Source organism: Ceraceosorus guamensis (assembly GCF_003144195.1).
Source record: "Ceraceosorus guamensis strain MCA 4658 unplaced genomic scaffold IE81scaffold_9, whole genome shotgun sequence".
Classification (NCBI taxonomy): Eukaryota; Fungi; Basidiomycota; class Exobasidiomycetes; order Ceraceosorales; family Ceraceosoraceae; genus Ceraceosorus; species Ceraceosorus guamensis.
In genome coordinates, this window is record NW_020290004.1 from 133821 (window position 1) to 148044 (window position 14224).

Sequence of the window (14224 nt, forward strand, 5' to 3'; positions counted from 1 at the left end):
TGTTGTTGACATCCGGACGGAATTAAAGACTACTACGTCAAAAATGGGACAGTGCGTCTGTAGTCTGAGCATGAACCGCAAAGCGCGCGTCGCGCGTGGCGGACAGCATTTTTGTTTAGTATGCTTTTAATGTTGTCCGCCCGCCACGAACGCGTTCCGCCCATGCAAGCCCACCAGACATGCGGTGCTACGTTTTTGTCGGGCGCAGGAGCAGTGTGCGCAAACGCGCCACGTCGTGTGTGCGCGATGTGCTGCAGGTTGCTCGACGCGGTTGCGTGTGTCCTCACGTCTTGCTTTCGGGCAGGGCATCTTCCTGGCCCGAGCACAGGACACGATTCGCACTGCCTTCATAAAGAAGCACATCAGGTGGACCATTCGCCTCACCCCTTCTCTCTTGATCCTCAACACAGACCTCGCAATTTGCTTCAGCTATCAGCTTCAACACAACCCACCACACTCACAACCCCCACCCAACTCAATCTCTCAAGATGTCGTGAGTGTCGCTTTGTCGGCGTGGTTCTCGTTGGGCACAGGCAATGTTCGTCGGACTAGCTGCTAACCGCGCGATTTGCTTGCTTCGTTCCAGTTCTGGCGGAAAGTCTGGCGGCAAGACCGGCTCTGACTCCAAGTCTCAATCCCGCTCGGCCAAGGCCGGCCTTCAGTTCCCTGTCGGTCGTATCCACCGTCTCTTGCGTAAGGGCAACTACGCTCAGCGTGTTGGTGCTGGTGCCCCAGGTGAGTCGCATTCACACAGCTCGGCGAACCTTGTGCGATGTGCTGACGCGTCCATTGTCTGTCTTTGATCTATCAGTCTACCTCGCTGCCGTCCTCGAGTACCTGGCAGCTGAGATTCTCGAGCTCGCTGGTAACGCCGCTCGTGACAACAAGAAGTCTCGTATCATTCCTCGTCACCTTCAGCTCGCCATCCGCAACGATGAAGAGCTCAACAAGCTTCTCGGAGGCGTGACCCTCTCGCAAGGTGGTGTCCTTCCTCACATCGCTGCCGAGCTCCTGCCTTCCAAGACCAAGAAGGGTGGCAAGGCTGCTGCCAGCCAAGACTAAGCTGCTCGTATCGAGAGCTTCTAATCAAGCTTATCACAGCTTGCACTCCCAAGTCGTCATTGCAGCAACAAGTCGTGCTTGATTCACATACATTGCACGCAACTACATCCAGGCATCAGGCCTTTCACCCTTTGACCTTCGTCAAAGCTTTACGCACCAACCACCATGTGCTTCTATTCTTTAGCTACCCAGCCTCGCTGATCTTCCCACTCGTGTACAACATCCAAGGCATATTTGGTTCTACCGCGACTCGGTGCTTGAAGAGTGACAAGTGTGATGCTGGCGTTGCGATTCTGCGCGAGCGACTCGACGCGTGTATTGCCCGTAGCGGATCATTTCGGTGGTGTGGCCAAATCCCTGTTTGGAGTGCAGCTGGCTGCTCGATGGCTGTCGCGATTCTACTCTTCCCTCGGATGGGAACTTCGTTACACGTCAAGTGATGAGCAGGGCTCCGTCAGACCTCGGATGCAGCGACGTTTGTCCAGGTCGCTAAAGGCACGTTGGGTTGACACGGGCAAGCGTCGAGTCTTGCAAAGCGAACGACCAAGTGACGTGCATCGAGCGACCGTCGCCCTGGGACGTAGCGAGTATAGCAGCACTAGTAGCAAGCAGCGGATGGTCATGCAACCGGCTACTGCTCGCTTTGTAGCACCGCCAGGGCAGCGTTGAGGCTCTCGATTTTCGACTCGTTCGCAGCCTGCGCGTTCGCAACTTGGCGATGTAGCTTGTCGGTCACGGAAGAGGATTCGCCGGCGCCTGAAGCGCCGCCCAAGTAGAGAGCACCTGCTAGCGCGATGCTTTGCTCGTACTCTGAGATGAGTTTGTGGTGTGATTCATCCTGGCCTACAACCTTTGTCAGGTCTGTAGGTGCATTTGCTACTGTTGCTTGGCTGGTTGCGTTGTGGTCTCGAGCTCCTAGCGCGAGTAATTGGTCCGGAGCGTTGTTGGCCTCGCTACATATCGTTCGAGGGGACAGTGGCCTCGGAGTGTTTCTGCCCTTTTCGCTCATTCCGGGACTTCCTGGGGAGGGAGGCGGGCTTTACTGCACTGTGCTGCGCTCGTGTGATCTTACGCATGCAGTGGAGACGCCAGCCAAGCTTGCGATGCTGCCTCCGACGTCGCGGAGCTGCAACAATGAGAGCGTATGGCTTAAGGCGCGACCAGGTCAAAGACAGGACAGCTGCGAAGTCTTGCTTGGCGATGTGAGGGAGTCTCGGTACGCTATCAATGTGTTGCGGTGGTGTGCAGGCGGTGGAGGACGGGTCGATGAGGGCATCCGGGGGCTTGCTGATGTGCATGCGGGGACCAGCTGCATCTGGCTGCACACGCGTGGCCAGCACACGTGACTGGCAGTCTGCTCACCATCGTAAAGCTCGAGCAGCTCAAGACTCGTGGCTTCGATCAGAATTGGGGATCCTCCATCACAGCTTGGTCGCTGACAAAGCTCTCATTGATGCTTTTTTCTGCGCATTTTTTATCGAAATGCGTCGGCTTTCATGCTTGCGTCGCGGGTGTAGATGCCATTTTTTAATGCGGGAAGAGACCGTGCCACCGCGGTGTCGTGGTCAGTCGACCGTCGTAGCTCACTGAAGCACAATGGCCGTGCCGACTTCCAGCCTTGCACTGCTTGATGCTTTCTGCACCACGCATCGATCATAAGAAATGCAGAATTGGCTGTTTCCCATACGGTCTCCTACATCAGTGGCGCAGGACAAGGTTTCTGAGTCTTGAACCAACCATTGCATGTAAGGTAAGCCCGGAAACCACGATATTTATGAAAAAACGTTCTGGCGCCAACAAAGAGCGACCGACCGAGGTGCCCAGGCTTCCGCATAAGCAATTAAGAACCGACAGTCATGAGTGTCTAGTCTTGCGTTCTCAGCAGAGCGACATGATGCTAGAGTCTCGAGCTTGTGAGCTTGGTCTCTCGACAAAAGCTGACTGATGGTATTTGCCAACAGTCGCGATGACGAGTGCACGTGACATGACGTACATCTTCCCACCGGCTCTCCGCGCCTTCTTGCCTTGCGCGTCGAGCGTTCTCGATCACGATTGCCGAGCTTGCATGGGGTCGAATTTGAATCCCGTTCCATCCGTGATTCTTGCTTCGGGAGCCGCTGCACACCGGATGCCTGATAACAGCAGGCCAGCAAGTCTGCTCATTCGTGATAAGTGGCGTGTCATGATGATGCTCCCATCGACACTCGTGACTCGCGTGACTTGGAAGGCTCACGGCTGTGTGCTGCATATGACGATGAGCCAGCCTCATTAACCGCAAGGCGCCGTCCACTTTCATGCAGGCTCACGACTGGGGGTTTCCGCGGAAAAGTAACACAGGGTCTGCAGAAGGGGGCCGAGCCCGCGGAAGATGCCATGCACCTGATGCCCAAACCCATGCACAAAGGGCGAATCCAGTTGGTACTGGATTGAAACTGGATTTGCTACGCTGGGCTGTCAAGCATCATGATCAGGCCGCGCTGCTGGCGAGTACTCTTGACTCTTGACTCTGACTCTTGCTGAATCAGGCACATGCACGGTCTGCTGATGATTATCTGCGTGCTCGACGTTGCTTGCCACGGGTGGTTCTGACTCTGACCCGTGCATGCTGCTGGATGCATGGAGAGCAAGGTCACAAGTCGCGTGGGCGCACCTGTTCTGAGAATGAAAAGGTATGCAGGCACGAGGAGGAGAGGTGGGGAAATTGAATTTGGAAGCCTTCGGCCGCGGTGTGGTGAAACAGTAGTGTGTGATTCTGATGAATGCTTGCATGGTACAGTAGCTGCTGCTTGCAATCTGAAATGATCCTCAAGAGTCACGAGAGGGGGAAGGTTCGCGGTCTCTCTGCTGTCTAGATTTGCCTGGATCGAGCTTTATGCGAACGATCGATAGCTTCGGGCATCAAAGCGCTAGCTTGCCTACGCCTGCAGCTGCTGGAAGACACCACCCCTGGTGACTGGAAGACAAACCTCGTTTTGCGCGCGCCCTGCGAGCTCACGCAGCGATAACCTCAGGATGGAGACAAAGAGGAGTCGACGCAGGAGTGGACCGTTATTTGACTCATAAAAAAGGGACGTGATACCGTGACGACTCGATCGCGATCGAGAGGGAGCAGAAAACTTGCGCGAGGCTGTGCTCGATGCTCGCGCTATGGACACACGTCATTCGTGATCCCTGTTACCGTAATCGCGAAGTCGTGAGTCAAGAGTGTAGAGCAGTCGTGGGTTGATCGTTAGTGATCGAGTTTGACTGCACTTGTGCCTTACGACTCGTGACTGACAGCTGGGACAGGCGTGCCCAGCGTTCTCGTCGGCAGAGCTCAGCACGAAACATGATCCATGCTGGAAATTGACATCCATCATTCGGCTGAGCTCGTCCGGCGCACTTGTACATCGCCGACATCAGCAGCAGCACACAGGTCACGATCCTGAATGCGTGGGCGCCGCTGCGTGACGCTATTTTCGCATCCAAACAGACTGCTCTGCTGCTGGCGCATCATTCAGCGCGGCGGACCCTCGCGGGTATACTCGCCGTGCTTAAGTGTTGTGGCGCCGTGCCAAGCCCCATCGATGCTGTGGAGAGGTGCGTGACATGCGCGGATTTCAGCCAGGACGACGATGCTGCAGCAGCTGCTGCGTGCGTGCAGCTGCACGACCACGGGCCGCGTCTCGCGGACGGCATAGATCATCTATACGCGTATAGCTCGCTGCTTCTTGGTACTTGCATGGTGCCTACAACCGCCGCCTCACCAGTTGTGATCATCTCTCACGGCCTGATACGAATCGGTGGTACGCTCACCATCGGATTGGCGACCCGGAGCCAATAGTCACGTCGATCTCCCGGACCGATTCCTGCTGATGCACGCGCGCTTGACAGGGCGAGAGGCAGCTTTGCTGATGCATGCGCGAATCGTGAATGCGTGGATGGTATGCCGCACAGCATATGCAATCGTAGCCTTGCTGATGCAACCAGCAGAGCACCGCCCGCAAATGCTTAGAGAGCGCTAGAGCCTGCATGATGGGCGGCTATACTCACGCGGCTGCTGCACCGACGAGTTGACGTTCAAAGGGCCGGGCACACTCACGACTTCTAGCTGCTGCTAAGCCAGGCCGATGTGCCGCGCCGTTGTAGACCAGGCACACGCGCGAGCCATGCGCGCAGCAGGGGTTCGGCGCTCGCGCGCGGTCGCCATCGTGAAATCATCATCAGCTGCATGGCCACGCAGACATGCACGCCTTAGCTGGTGCCCAACTTCACGAGAGTGCACACTTTGCACAAGACGTTCGACTTTCCCAAATTTGGCTTTTGACGGAAGGTGGGAGGAGCGGGTTCGAGCAGACAATCATCAATAGGCAATGAGCATATTCCTCGTCAGCCTCACCAGCTGGCGCAGCTTTGTACTTTCAACTCACCATTCATTCCAGTCTGCGCTGATCACGCACACTGCATTCATCGCTCAGCTCGATCGCACCCGTCTCGCCGAAAGTCACGCACGTTGGCGGCCAAATCGACACTCTGCCCTCCAAACAGTCACGAAGTTTTTGACACCGATTACGACTCCCTCATTCTTAGCGCTCACGACACTTGGCTGGGAGCGGACCTCCACACCATAGCACCACCAAGCCGGGCACCTGTCCGTGTCCTTTCGCACATTCTTCTCAACCGTCTTTGCAGCGCTAAAGTTGCCTCCTCCGCACTGCTAGTGACGGGCTAAAGCGGCAGCCACCATGGCTCGCCTCTTTTCTCGTCGCACCCAGTCGGTACTCCTCACTCTCTTGGCTCTGTTTCTGCTCGGGACAGTGATAGTGCTAAGTGCTGTGCGAGCATACTTCAGCATCGATCAGAGCGCGTACATTGAAGCTGAGGAGCTTGGCACTTGGGACGAGATAAGATGGGGCAGCGCTACGGATGATCTGCCGCTAGGCTGGGCTGCCAGGTATCCTTGGCTCGCCAAGATGCTCTCCAGCTCTTCTAGGTCTTCCGAGGGAGCTTTCCCACATTCGGGCCCGGCCCAAGAAGGCCCACACGCTGCGTCACCCATGACTGGCTCTCGTGACCCCTCACTGGATGCCCTCGAGAAGGATCCATCTGCACCCGCCTTTGACAACACACCCAAACCATGGTCACCCACGTCACCTAAAGAGAAGATTCCCCGGATCATCCATCAGACCTGGAAAGACTCGACCTTGCCTGGGAAGTGGCAGGCGGTTCGCGAAGAATGTCAAGCAATGCATCCAGACTAGTGAGTGTTCTCTCTCGCGGCCTTGTCCCAACTCTGCTCAAGAGGCAGCAGTACTCACCGCTAGCTCTTTACAATCACTCTCGCTCCCAGCGAGTACATGCTGTGGACGGATGCTGACAGCCGGAAGTTCTTAGTCGAACACTACTCCTGGTTCGTCCCAATTTTCGACGCGTACCCGTACGCTATCCAGCGCGCGGATGCCATCCGTTACTTCGTGCTTCACAAGTATGGTGGCATATATATGGACCTCGACGTTGGCTGTCTTCGCCGCTTTGATCCGCTCCTCCGCTTTGAAGTCGTCTTACCAAAGACGATTCCAGTGGGCGTATCCAACGACATCATGCTGTCCGCAAAGGGTCACCCCTTCATGGATCAGCTGATCCACAATCTCGTCACTTTCAACCATCGCTACCTGACCAACTATCCGACAGTCATGTTCAGCACTGGCCCGATGTTCGTTAGCGCATCGTATCGCATCTATGTCGACGCTCATGGTCCTGCTATCCCGAGCTCGCCGAGCAAACCGGCCGCAGGGTTCGAGGGTGTCCGAGTGTTGCCCAAATCGTTGTACGGAAAGAACGCCAAGCCCGGAGAGGCACCCAACGCGTTCTTCAAGCACTTCTATGGGTCCAGTTGGCATGCCAACGATGCAGGCTTCCTCATCCTGCTGCGAGACTACGGGAAAGGCTTGATGCTAATTGGTGCCATCGTCGTCGCCTATGGATTTGCCAAGACGCTTTTGCCCCGTCTCTTGCATTCGCTTGGTCGCAGATCGGCGCTATCTAGTGCCGACAGGCGGAGACGTCGAGGTAGCGCGAACAATGGTGGTGGGGCGGCACCGTCGTCTAGCGCAGGTCGCTGGATCAGCCTTCCTATCCGTGCTGCAGACGCTCGCAGTTCGCGTCGGGCGCACAGCGCAGCGTACGGCAGGCTCCCGGATGCCGACAATAGCGATCCTCTGGACCCTCGTAGTGCGCACAATAGTCTCACTCGCGTTGCCGCGCCACGGCCACAGAGGTACAGCTTGCCAATGTTTGACCTGGCCGATGGCGACGGAGAGGCGGACACGTCAGAGGCAGGGAGTGGAGGGGCATACGCTGACGAAGAAACCAATTCGGACCTGTCACTTGACAGTGGCCGGCATCCGGCAGCGCAAGGTCTGTTGTCCTGGGTCGGCAGCGGCTTCGCCCGCCCACCCACCGCGAGCAGCGAGGCGGAAGAGCGCCAAGTCGCTGCTGATGGTAGTCACTTGGTCAGGTCAGGCACGGCCAGCAAGGACGAGAGGACTAAACCGAGGAAAGGCTCGTCCAGCGGAGGTGGCACTCTGTACTTGCCGGCGTTCTTCGTCGGCGGCAGCTCATCGACTTCGAGCGAGAGGGCGCGAGCCTCTCCCACAGAGACGGCTGGATGGGCAAGCGGAGCGCGAACGCGCATGGGCTCAGACGAGTCCGCTATGGGCCACTCGAGGGGAAGCAGTCTCGGCACCTGGGCAGCTGGACTGCTTCCACCAAATTGGCGCGCGGCTTCGCCAAGTGCGCTCGCAACGGTGAATCAATGGCTAGGCCGCACACCGTCTCCTGCACTCGCCGAGGACGTCGAACGGATAGGCAGCGGGAGAGCTGGCGCGAGCTTTCCAATGACAAATTCACAGCCTTCAGGCTCTGGACGCTACACCTCGACGTGGAGCGAGGGGGCAGAATCGAATGCTGGCGTAAAGGAAGGAAGACGTGCCTTGCGGCCTGACACATCGCACGATACCTCTGCCCAACGGCACGTTCCAGCAATCGCCTTGGACATGGACAGTCCTCCGCCGCCTTACATCGATGCCAGTGGCACCTCGAATTCGCGCGCGCGGCACGAGCAAGGCACATCCGTCACGCCCTCCTTGGGCGAATCCAGTGCGAGTGCGGCTAGTCCGAGCCCATCTGTCTCTAGACCAGGTTTAACGAAACGGCCTAGTAGAGGATCTCTACGGGAAACAGCACCAGGCGACGCCGCGCCCCCATCCGCAGCAGTATCTGCGGCAGAAATCGGCGCCAGGAGTGAGACGCCTCCGGTGGCCCTGGTTCCACCGCCGACAGACGCCGCAGACGTAAATCTCTCCTCCGAACGCACGAGACTGTCCTCTGACTCTGCGACAAGACCTGTGCGGTAGAGAATAGCTATACTGCAGCGGTTCCCGATGACGTCGACGTCCTCGCTGAGCGCTAGGGTGCTCGAGTCCCTGCAGGATGTTTTCGTTTGTGCCATCTCTGCTGCTATCTTGCCCGGCCTCGCTCTGTAAATATTGCCGCGCTCTGCGCGTCGACTGGCCGATTGCAATGACACTTTCATCCCACGCGACAGTGGTCTCAACGCGCGTCTGAGCTGATTCGCTGTGCGACGCTCACCCCTCTTCGACTGACGGCGCCTCCTATAGCGCGCATGAATGCCGTGGGCTACTGACACAGTTCACTCGCCCCTTGCTAGCATCTGGAGCCGAAGCTCGTTGAGCATGTGGAATTTGTAGCAGCATTGCATGACTTCCTCGATCGACGCGATGCGGAGTTGTCCAAGTCTGAGGCTAGACAGCATGCGAACGCAGTCGATCAAAACGTCGAAGCATGTATCGACCAAGCGAACGAAGGGACTTGCAAGCAGGGCTGAAGCCTGATAATGCAATTTGCATTCACAATGGTTGTCATCTTCTCACACAGAGGCCAGTGATGGTCGCTTGCGACGGCAACGGGTAGACACCGCGATCATCCACCTCATCAGCAGCAGACATCCACCTGTCCATACATTTACCGCGCGACTCAGACTGTGGATTGGCCGCTCGAATCTTTGATGCTCGTCCAATCCAAAAAAAGTGTCTGGGATCAGCGGAAATGGAGCAACGGTCTCACTGCCTTTTGACTTGCAAAAGTGCGGTGTGCCTCGACTTTGGCTGTGACTGATGGCGTGCTGGTCGGTCTTGCGTGGAGTGAAGACGCACAAGAGCCAAAAGTTGATCATGAACCGTGCACCGAGTGGTATCACGTGAAGCTTGCCCAGCAGGGGCTACGCGCCCAGGACCGCAGCGAAGGCGCGCTATGCGGCGCCGATCAAAATTTGAATCCAACATGCATCTCAACCACGTGGCTCTCGACGAGGAGCTCGCACACGAACTTCGCGGTCTCCAGTCTTGAATTCGACTTGTTAGACTGCAACGCTCGGCGCTGGCTAGTCCGCTCTACCAGACACCACACTCTCCTGAAGACTCCCTCAAGATGTCGCACTGCAAGGTTGGTTCCTAGCTCCTTCTATACTCGTCATCATTGAGCTGACGTTCCATTGCGCTTCTCCATGCGCTTTCTCCCTCGATTTTGCTTAGTTCGAGCATCCACGTCGTGAGTAGCGTGCGGACACGTCCAGCCTAGGACACCAGCCGCTTACACTACCCCTTTCACTGCCATCAGACGGTCACTTGGGCTTCTTGCCCCGCAAGCGCGCTGCGCGCCACCGCGGAAAGGTCAAGAGGTGAGCTTTCGGTTGCGGGACGATACCATGGCGCGTGGAGCAAGGGGCAGTCGCAGGAAGGATCATTGGTGCAGAAGGTTTCGAGGTTGCCGCGTACAAGGGACCCGGCGCTGGAAATCTCTGAGCGAGCGCTAAAGTCAGTTCTCTCGCCTGCGTTCAGCTTCCCCAAGGATGACCCCAAGAAGCCTGTGCACCTCACTGCTATGCTCGGCTACAAGGCTGGCATGACCCACGTCGTTCGCGACTTGGACCGACCTGGATCCAAGATGCACAAGCGTGAGGTTGTGGAGGCGGTCACCCTCGTCGAGACTCCTCCCATGGTTGTTGTCGGTGTCGTTGGCTACGTCGAGACTCCTCGTGGTCTGCGCAGCTTGACGACTGTCTGGGCAGAGCACCTCTCGGACGAGCTCAAGCGTCGATTCTACAAGAACTGGTACCGCAGCAAGAAGAAGGCTTTCACCAAGTACGCTCAGAAGCACTCTCAAGGCAACGGCGCTCCCATTGCTCGCGAGCTCGAGCGCATCCGCAAGTACTGCACTGTCGTCCGCGTGCTCGCCCACACCCAAATCCGCAAGACGAGCATCAAGCAGAAGAAGGCGCACCTGATGGAAATCCAAGTTAACGGTGGCTCTGTCGGCGACAAGGTCGACTTTGCGAAGGGCATGTTTGAGAAGACATTTGACGTCAAGAGCGTCTTTGAGCCCAACGAGAACATCGATGTCGTTGCTGTCACCAAGGGTCACGGTTACGAGGGTGTTACGAGTCGTTGGGGAACCAAGCGTCTGCCGCGCAAGACCCACAGAGTGAGTTCACACAGCCCTCTTCGACTTGGCTTTGTGTCATGCGAGAGCTGTAGCTGACTTGGTGCGCACGTCGACGTCTTTTCAGGGTCTCCGCAAGGTCGCTTGTATCGGTGCCTGGCACCCTAGCTCCGTCTTCTACACTGTCGCTCGTTCCGGTCAGGATGGTTACCACCACCGTACTGAGCTCAACAAGAAGGTGTACAGCATCATCAATGGCGCTGACCCCAAGTCTGGTAGCACCGACTTCGACCGCACAGAGAAGTCCATCAACCCTCTCGGCGGCTGGGGACACTACGGCATCATCAAGAACGATGCTCTTATCCTCAAGGGTACCACTCCCGGTGTCGTCAAGCGTGTCGTCGCTCTCCGAAAGTCTCTCCAGGTGCACACTTCTCGTCGTGACCTCGAGAACATTTCCCTCAAGTGGATCTCCACCAGCTCCACCCACGGTCACGGTATTTTCCAGACCCGAGAGGAGCGCCGTGCCTTCGAGGGCGCCCGCAAAATCAAGGTCTTGCCCAACGCCTGAGTGGCATGACGCTTCTATGCATGTCCACATCTACACGCCCACCATGTACTTTTGTCACATCACGCAAAAGGCAATCTCATGTTGCCCACCAGATGGCCCTTGTGTCCGACGTGTTTGCGTCTCATGAAATCGTTCACTCGATGCGACGTTGCTACGGGGTACAAAAGGACAAACCTTCTTGATTCCCTGACAAAGGGTTTGGAAGTCAGCTTTCGGAGCGACGTCGCCGCGGGCCACGCAAGTGACAAAGGTCCTTGGGTGGCTTTCCAACATAGCGCTGCTCAGGTGTTTCAACCTAACCACAAAGGGAGGGCTGTATACAGTTGCTATTCGGGCCGTGTGCGGCATGCACCGGCCATCCGTCTTCTGAGAGCCGGGCTTTGACTCGATCGAAGCGCTTCGACTGCACTCTCTGGCTGGCAGACTGATGTGTACTGTCAGTCAGTCCTTGCTGTCCGCATCGAGAACAGTGCGCCCTGGTTACATTCGCCACAAGAGTACGTGTACGTGTGTTTCGAATGCATTCGACCGGACAACAAACGGACAACGAACGGACTACAAGCGCTCTAGACAGTGTTGTGGAGCAATGCTCCGAGACCGCAGCCTCGAAGTTTACTCCCAGAGCACGTCATCGTTGGTGCCGAGTGAAGGTCTGTGAGTGCAGGCACGGACTGCTCTCACGCCTTTCAGGTCTGTTGCGGAGTCAGCGGAGCGCAATCCGTGTAAAGGATGGTCGGAGCGGACACTTCGTCGCCACGTTTCGGAGATATCCAACGCCCGAAGCACATTCCTTGTCCTCGATCGAAGTGATGGTAGAGTTGAGGCTTCGAGCCAATTTCTAGCTGATCTTGAACCAATATCCAACTCACGCGAGTGCTGCTACGTCAATGACGAATGTGGACGGGCAGCAACGGTGACAAAGGGCTACAGCAGCGCCGCGGGGCCTTGATGCGCATGTCGTCATGCTTGCTGACGAGAGCGGATCTGAGATAGGCGTGCATCGCGAGTGTATCGTAACGCAACAACAGGGTCGGCCTGGCTATAGGCCGTATAGCTCCAATCGTGGCGCAAGCATGAAGGACCAGCACAGTCGTGAGTAGCTCTTATTATGACGATCGAATCCATGGCTCACAAAGGGGAGTGAAACCCTAGCTCACTATATATGTCTGACCGCCTTTGTTTGCCTCGTCGCTCGTGGCTATATAAGATGATTCACCGCGGGCTTCGTCAGCAGCCCAACGATGCCCCACCTTTCGCGCAAAGTGAAACACGTCGCGCCGATGCTCCATATATCTGCTGCAGTTGGGCTGCTGCTGCTGCTGCTGCTATCTATCTCACGAATCTCACGACCATTATGGCGCGTCGTCATGCGCGGTCGTGCTGCGTGTCCGCTAGTCCGAGCGCTCCCTCACATCCATCCACGCAATCCGTCGAGAGCTCCCTGCATAGCTCCTTTCATCCATCCCACCAATCCATGTTTCAGGCGCTTGTTGTCCTGCCTCGATGATCAAGCGCCAGCAGTCAAGCCCTGCTGGACGCAAGATGCTGGAAGAAAGACTCGACTTGGGCAGACCAGCCTAGCCAGAAAGAATCAAGATCGGGAAAGAAGCTCGAGTCGGGCTGCGCATATACCTCTTATTCACGATGTGACCCGCTGCTATTAAAGGGTAGGCACTGTCTCTCAGAACCCCGAGCCCCTGCTTCCGTCGTGCCTCTTCAGCGTTCGAGAGACGACTACCCCTATCCCCAGCCTTCCGCTCTTCGCACCTCTCGTCAAGAAGCAGACTCTTCCGATTCCATCGTCTTCTTTACACGCCTTTGCTCGTTCATGGACGACATCAACGATTCAGACTTGGACGCTCAGCGCTTGGCCAACGCCGCCGCCATCGACTCGGACACTGAATCTTTGCCTGGTCGCCAATCCATTCAAGCGTGTGTCAACGACCTTGCAACCAAGCTGGGATCGGCACAATCAGTCAAGATGCCTGTTGAGCGACAATCTGAACAAATGAACGCGCCTCCGCCTCCACGACGATCTGGGAGACTGCAAAAGCAGGCGTCTAAAACTCATAAGCAAAATCATAAGCAGGCGGCACAAACTCATAAGCAAAATCATAAGCAGTTTGGACACATCCCGGACGTAGTTGTCGGATCCTGGTGGTCGGACAGAGAGGTGAGTTGCGTGCTTTGGTCCACGGTTACGCGCAAATGTTCATACTGCGGCTTATTGAGACTGATCAATGAATTGACCCGCCTCATCTAGGAATGTTCTGAAGCTGCAGTGCACGCTCCTACTGACAATGTGATCTCTGGCAATCCTCGCAAAGGCTGCTGGTCATTGATTCTCACAACTGCACATGAAGTCGAGGAGGACGAAGGCGATACTTTCATCTTCTTCGGCAGCGAGCCGATCAAACCTACCGGAAAGAAGACTCACCACCAATCTCTCAGCCACGCCTCGATTGCGACTCTCAAGAAGAGTGTTGAAACAGCAGAACCGATCCGCGTGGTTCGCGGCTACCAAGTACAGAATTGTTTTGCGCCTCTCAAAGGCTACTCCTACTCTGGACTGTACAGTATCAAGTGGTCCACGATGCTGCGCGGACCGGCCGGCGCGGTCGTTCACTGTTTCTTTTTCGTACGATGCGAGCATCAGCCTTCTTTGCCGTCCTATGACCGGGACTCGTCGCCGTACCCCACCTTGAGCCCTCTACAAGAAGAGCATGCCGCTGATGCTGACGACGAAAATGACGACGACGACGAGTCGATTCACTCAGGCCCTGTTCGAAGCCAAGATCCGACCTACGTCGCCAATGTCCCACTACCATGGAACAGTCATGCAGGCGCTGCACTCAACACTGCGCCGGGACTCGAACCACTTCCCGACTCCACTCTCGGTCTCCCTCCTCACACCGATAGAGGCCACGACGACGATGCAGATGCGGCGGCCGTCTCTCAGCTTCTTGGGGACGAAACATCGCTTCGCGACCTCGACAACTCCATCACAGCAGCCTCATTCACTCTAAAGCGCGCCGCAGATGAGGCACTACAGCCAACCACCGGCGACGACGACAAGCAAGTTGACGATGAGGT

At 56.6% G+C, this 14224-nt stretch overlaps 5 protein-coding genes across 5 annotated transcripts in view; all 5 read left to right on the forward strand.

Annotated features, from left to right (window-relative positions):
• Positions 1 to 396: 396 nt before the first annotated feature.
• On the forward strand, positions 397 to 1344 carry IE81DRAFT_320983 (putative histone H2A). Its single transcript, XM_025513199.1, has 3 exons — positions 397 to 493; positions 587 to 735; positions 812 to 1344. The coding sequence occupies exons 1-3, from the start codon at positions 489 to 491 to the stop codon at positions 1060 to 1062; spliced, it is 405 nt and encodes a 134-aa protein (XP_025371837.1). The 5' UTR covers positions 397 to 488; the 3' UTR covers positions 1063 to 1344.
• A 3986-nt stretch (positions 1345 to 5330) lies between these two features.
• IE81DRAFT_298621 (hypothetical protein) lies at positions 5331 to 7835 on the forward strand (the record flags this gene model as incomplete). Its single annotated transcript, XM_025512185.1, has 4 exons — positions 5331 to 6301; positions 6392 to 7369; positions 7436 to 7545; positions 7603 to 7835. Coding segments are annotated over exons 1-4 (1836 nt in total), but the record flags the coding sequence as incomplete, so codon positions are not given.
• Positions 7836 to 9549: 1714 nt separating this feature from the next.
• IE81DRAFT_333616 (putative RPL3-60s ribosomal protein l3) lies at positions 9550 to 11131 on the forward strand (the record flags this gene model as incomplete). Its single annotated transcript, XM_025515379.1, has 5 exons — positions 9550 to 9564; positions 9654 to 9669; positions 9739 to 9799; positions 9960 to 10602; positions 10688 to 11131. The coding sequence occupies 5 exons, from the start codon at positions 9550 to 9552 to the stop codon at positions 11129 to 11131; spliced, it is 1179 nt and encodes a 392-aa protein (XP_025371839.1).
• Positions 11132 to 12115: 984 nt separating this feature from the next.
• IE81DRAFT_251772 (hypothetical protein) lies at positions 12116 to 12877 on the forward strand. Its single transcript, XM_025511319.1, has 2 exons — positions 12116 to 12223; positions 12339 to 12877. The coding sequence occupies exon 2, from the start codon at positions 12373 to 12375 to the stop codon at positions 12793 to 12795; it is 423 nt and encodes a 140-aa protein (XP_025371840.1). The 5' UTR covers positions 12116 to 12223; positions 12339 to 12372; the 3' UTR covers positions 12796 to 12877.
• The window catches only part of IE81DRAFT_339872 (hypothetical protein), a 2561-nt gene continuing 837 nt past the window's right edge, over positions 12501 to 14224 (forward strand). The window contains exons 1-2 of the mRNA XM_025515589.1: positions 12501 to 13304; positions 13395 to 14224. Of these exons, the coding sequence (XP_025371841.1) occupies positions 12960 to 13304; positions 13395 to 14224 (1175 nt within the window). The 5' untranslated portion in view covers positions 12501 to 12959. The remainder of the gene's footprint in view (positions 13305 to 13394) is intronic.

What these genes read in the sequence shown, in the direction of transcription:
- IE81DRAFT_320983 (XM_025513199.1), top strand. An exon ending in TGTTGGTGCTGGTGCCCCAG is followed by an intron (nt 736 to 811) that starts GTGAGTCGCATT and finishes TTGATCTATCAG; the next exon opens with TCTACCTCGCTGCCGTCCTC.
- IE81DRAFT_251772 (XM_025511319.1), top strand. Translation starts at nt 12,373, where the DNA reads ATGCCCCACCTTTCGCGCAAAGTGAAACACGTCGCGCCGATGCTCCAT.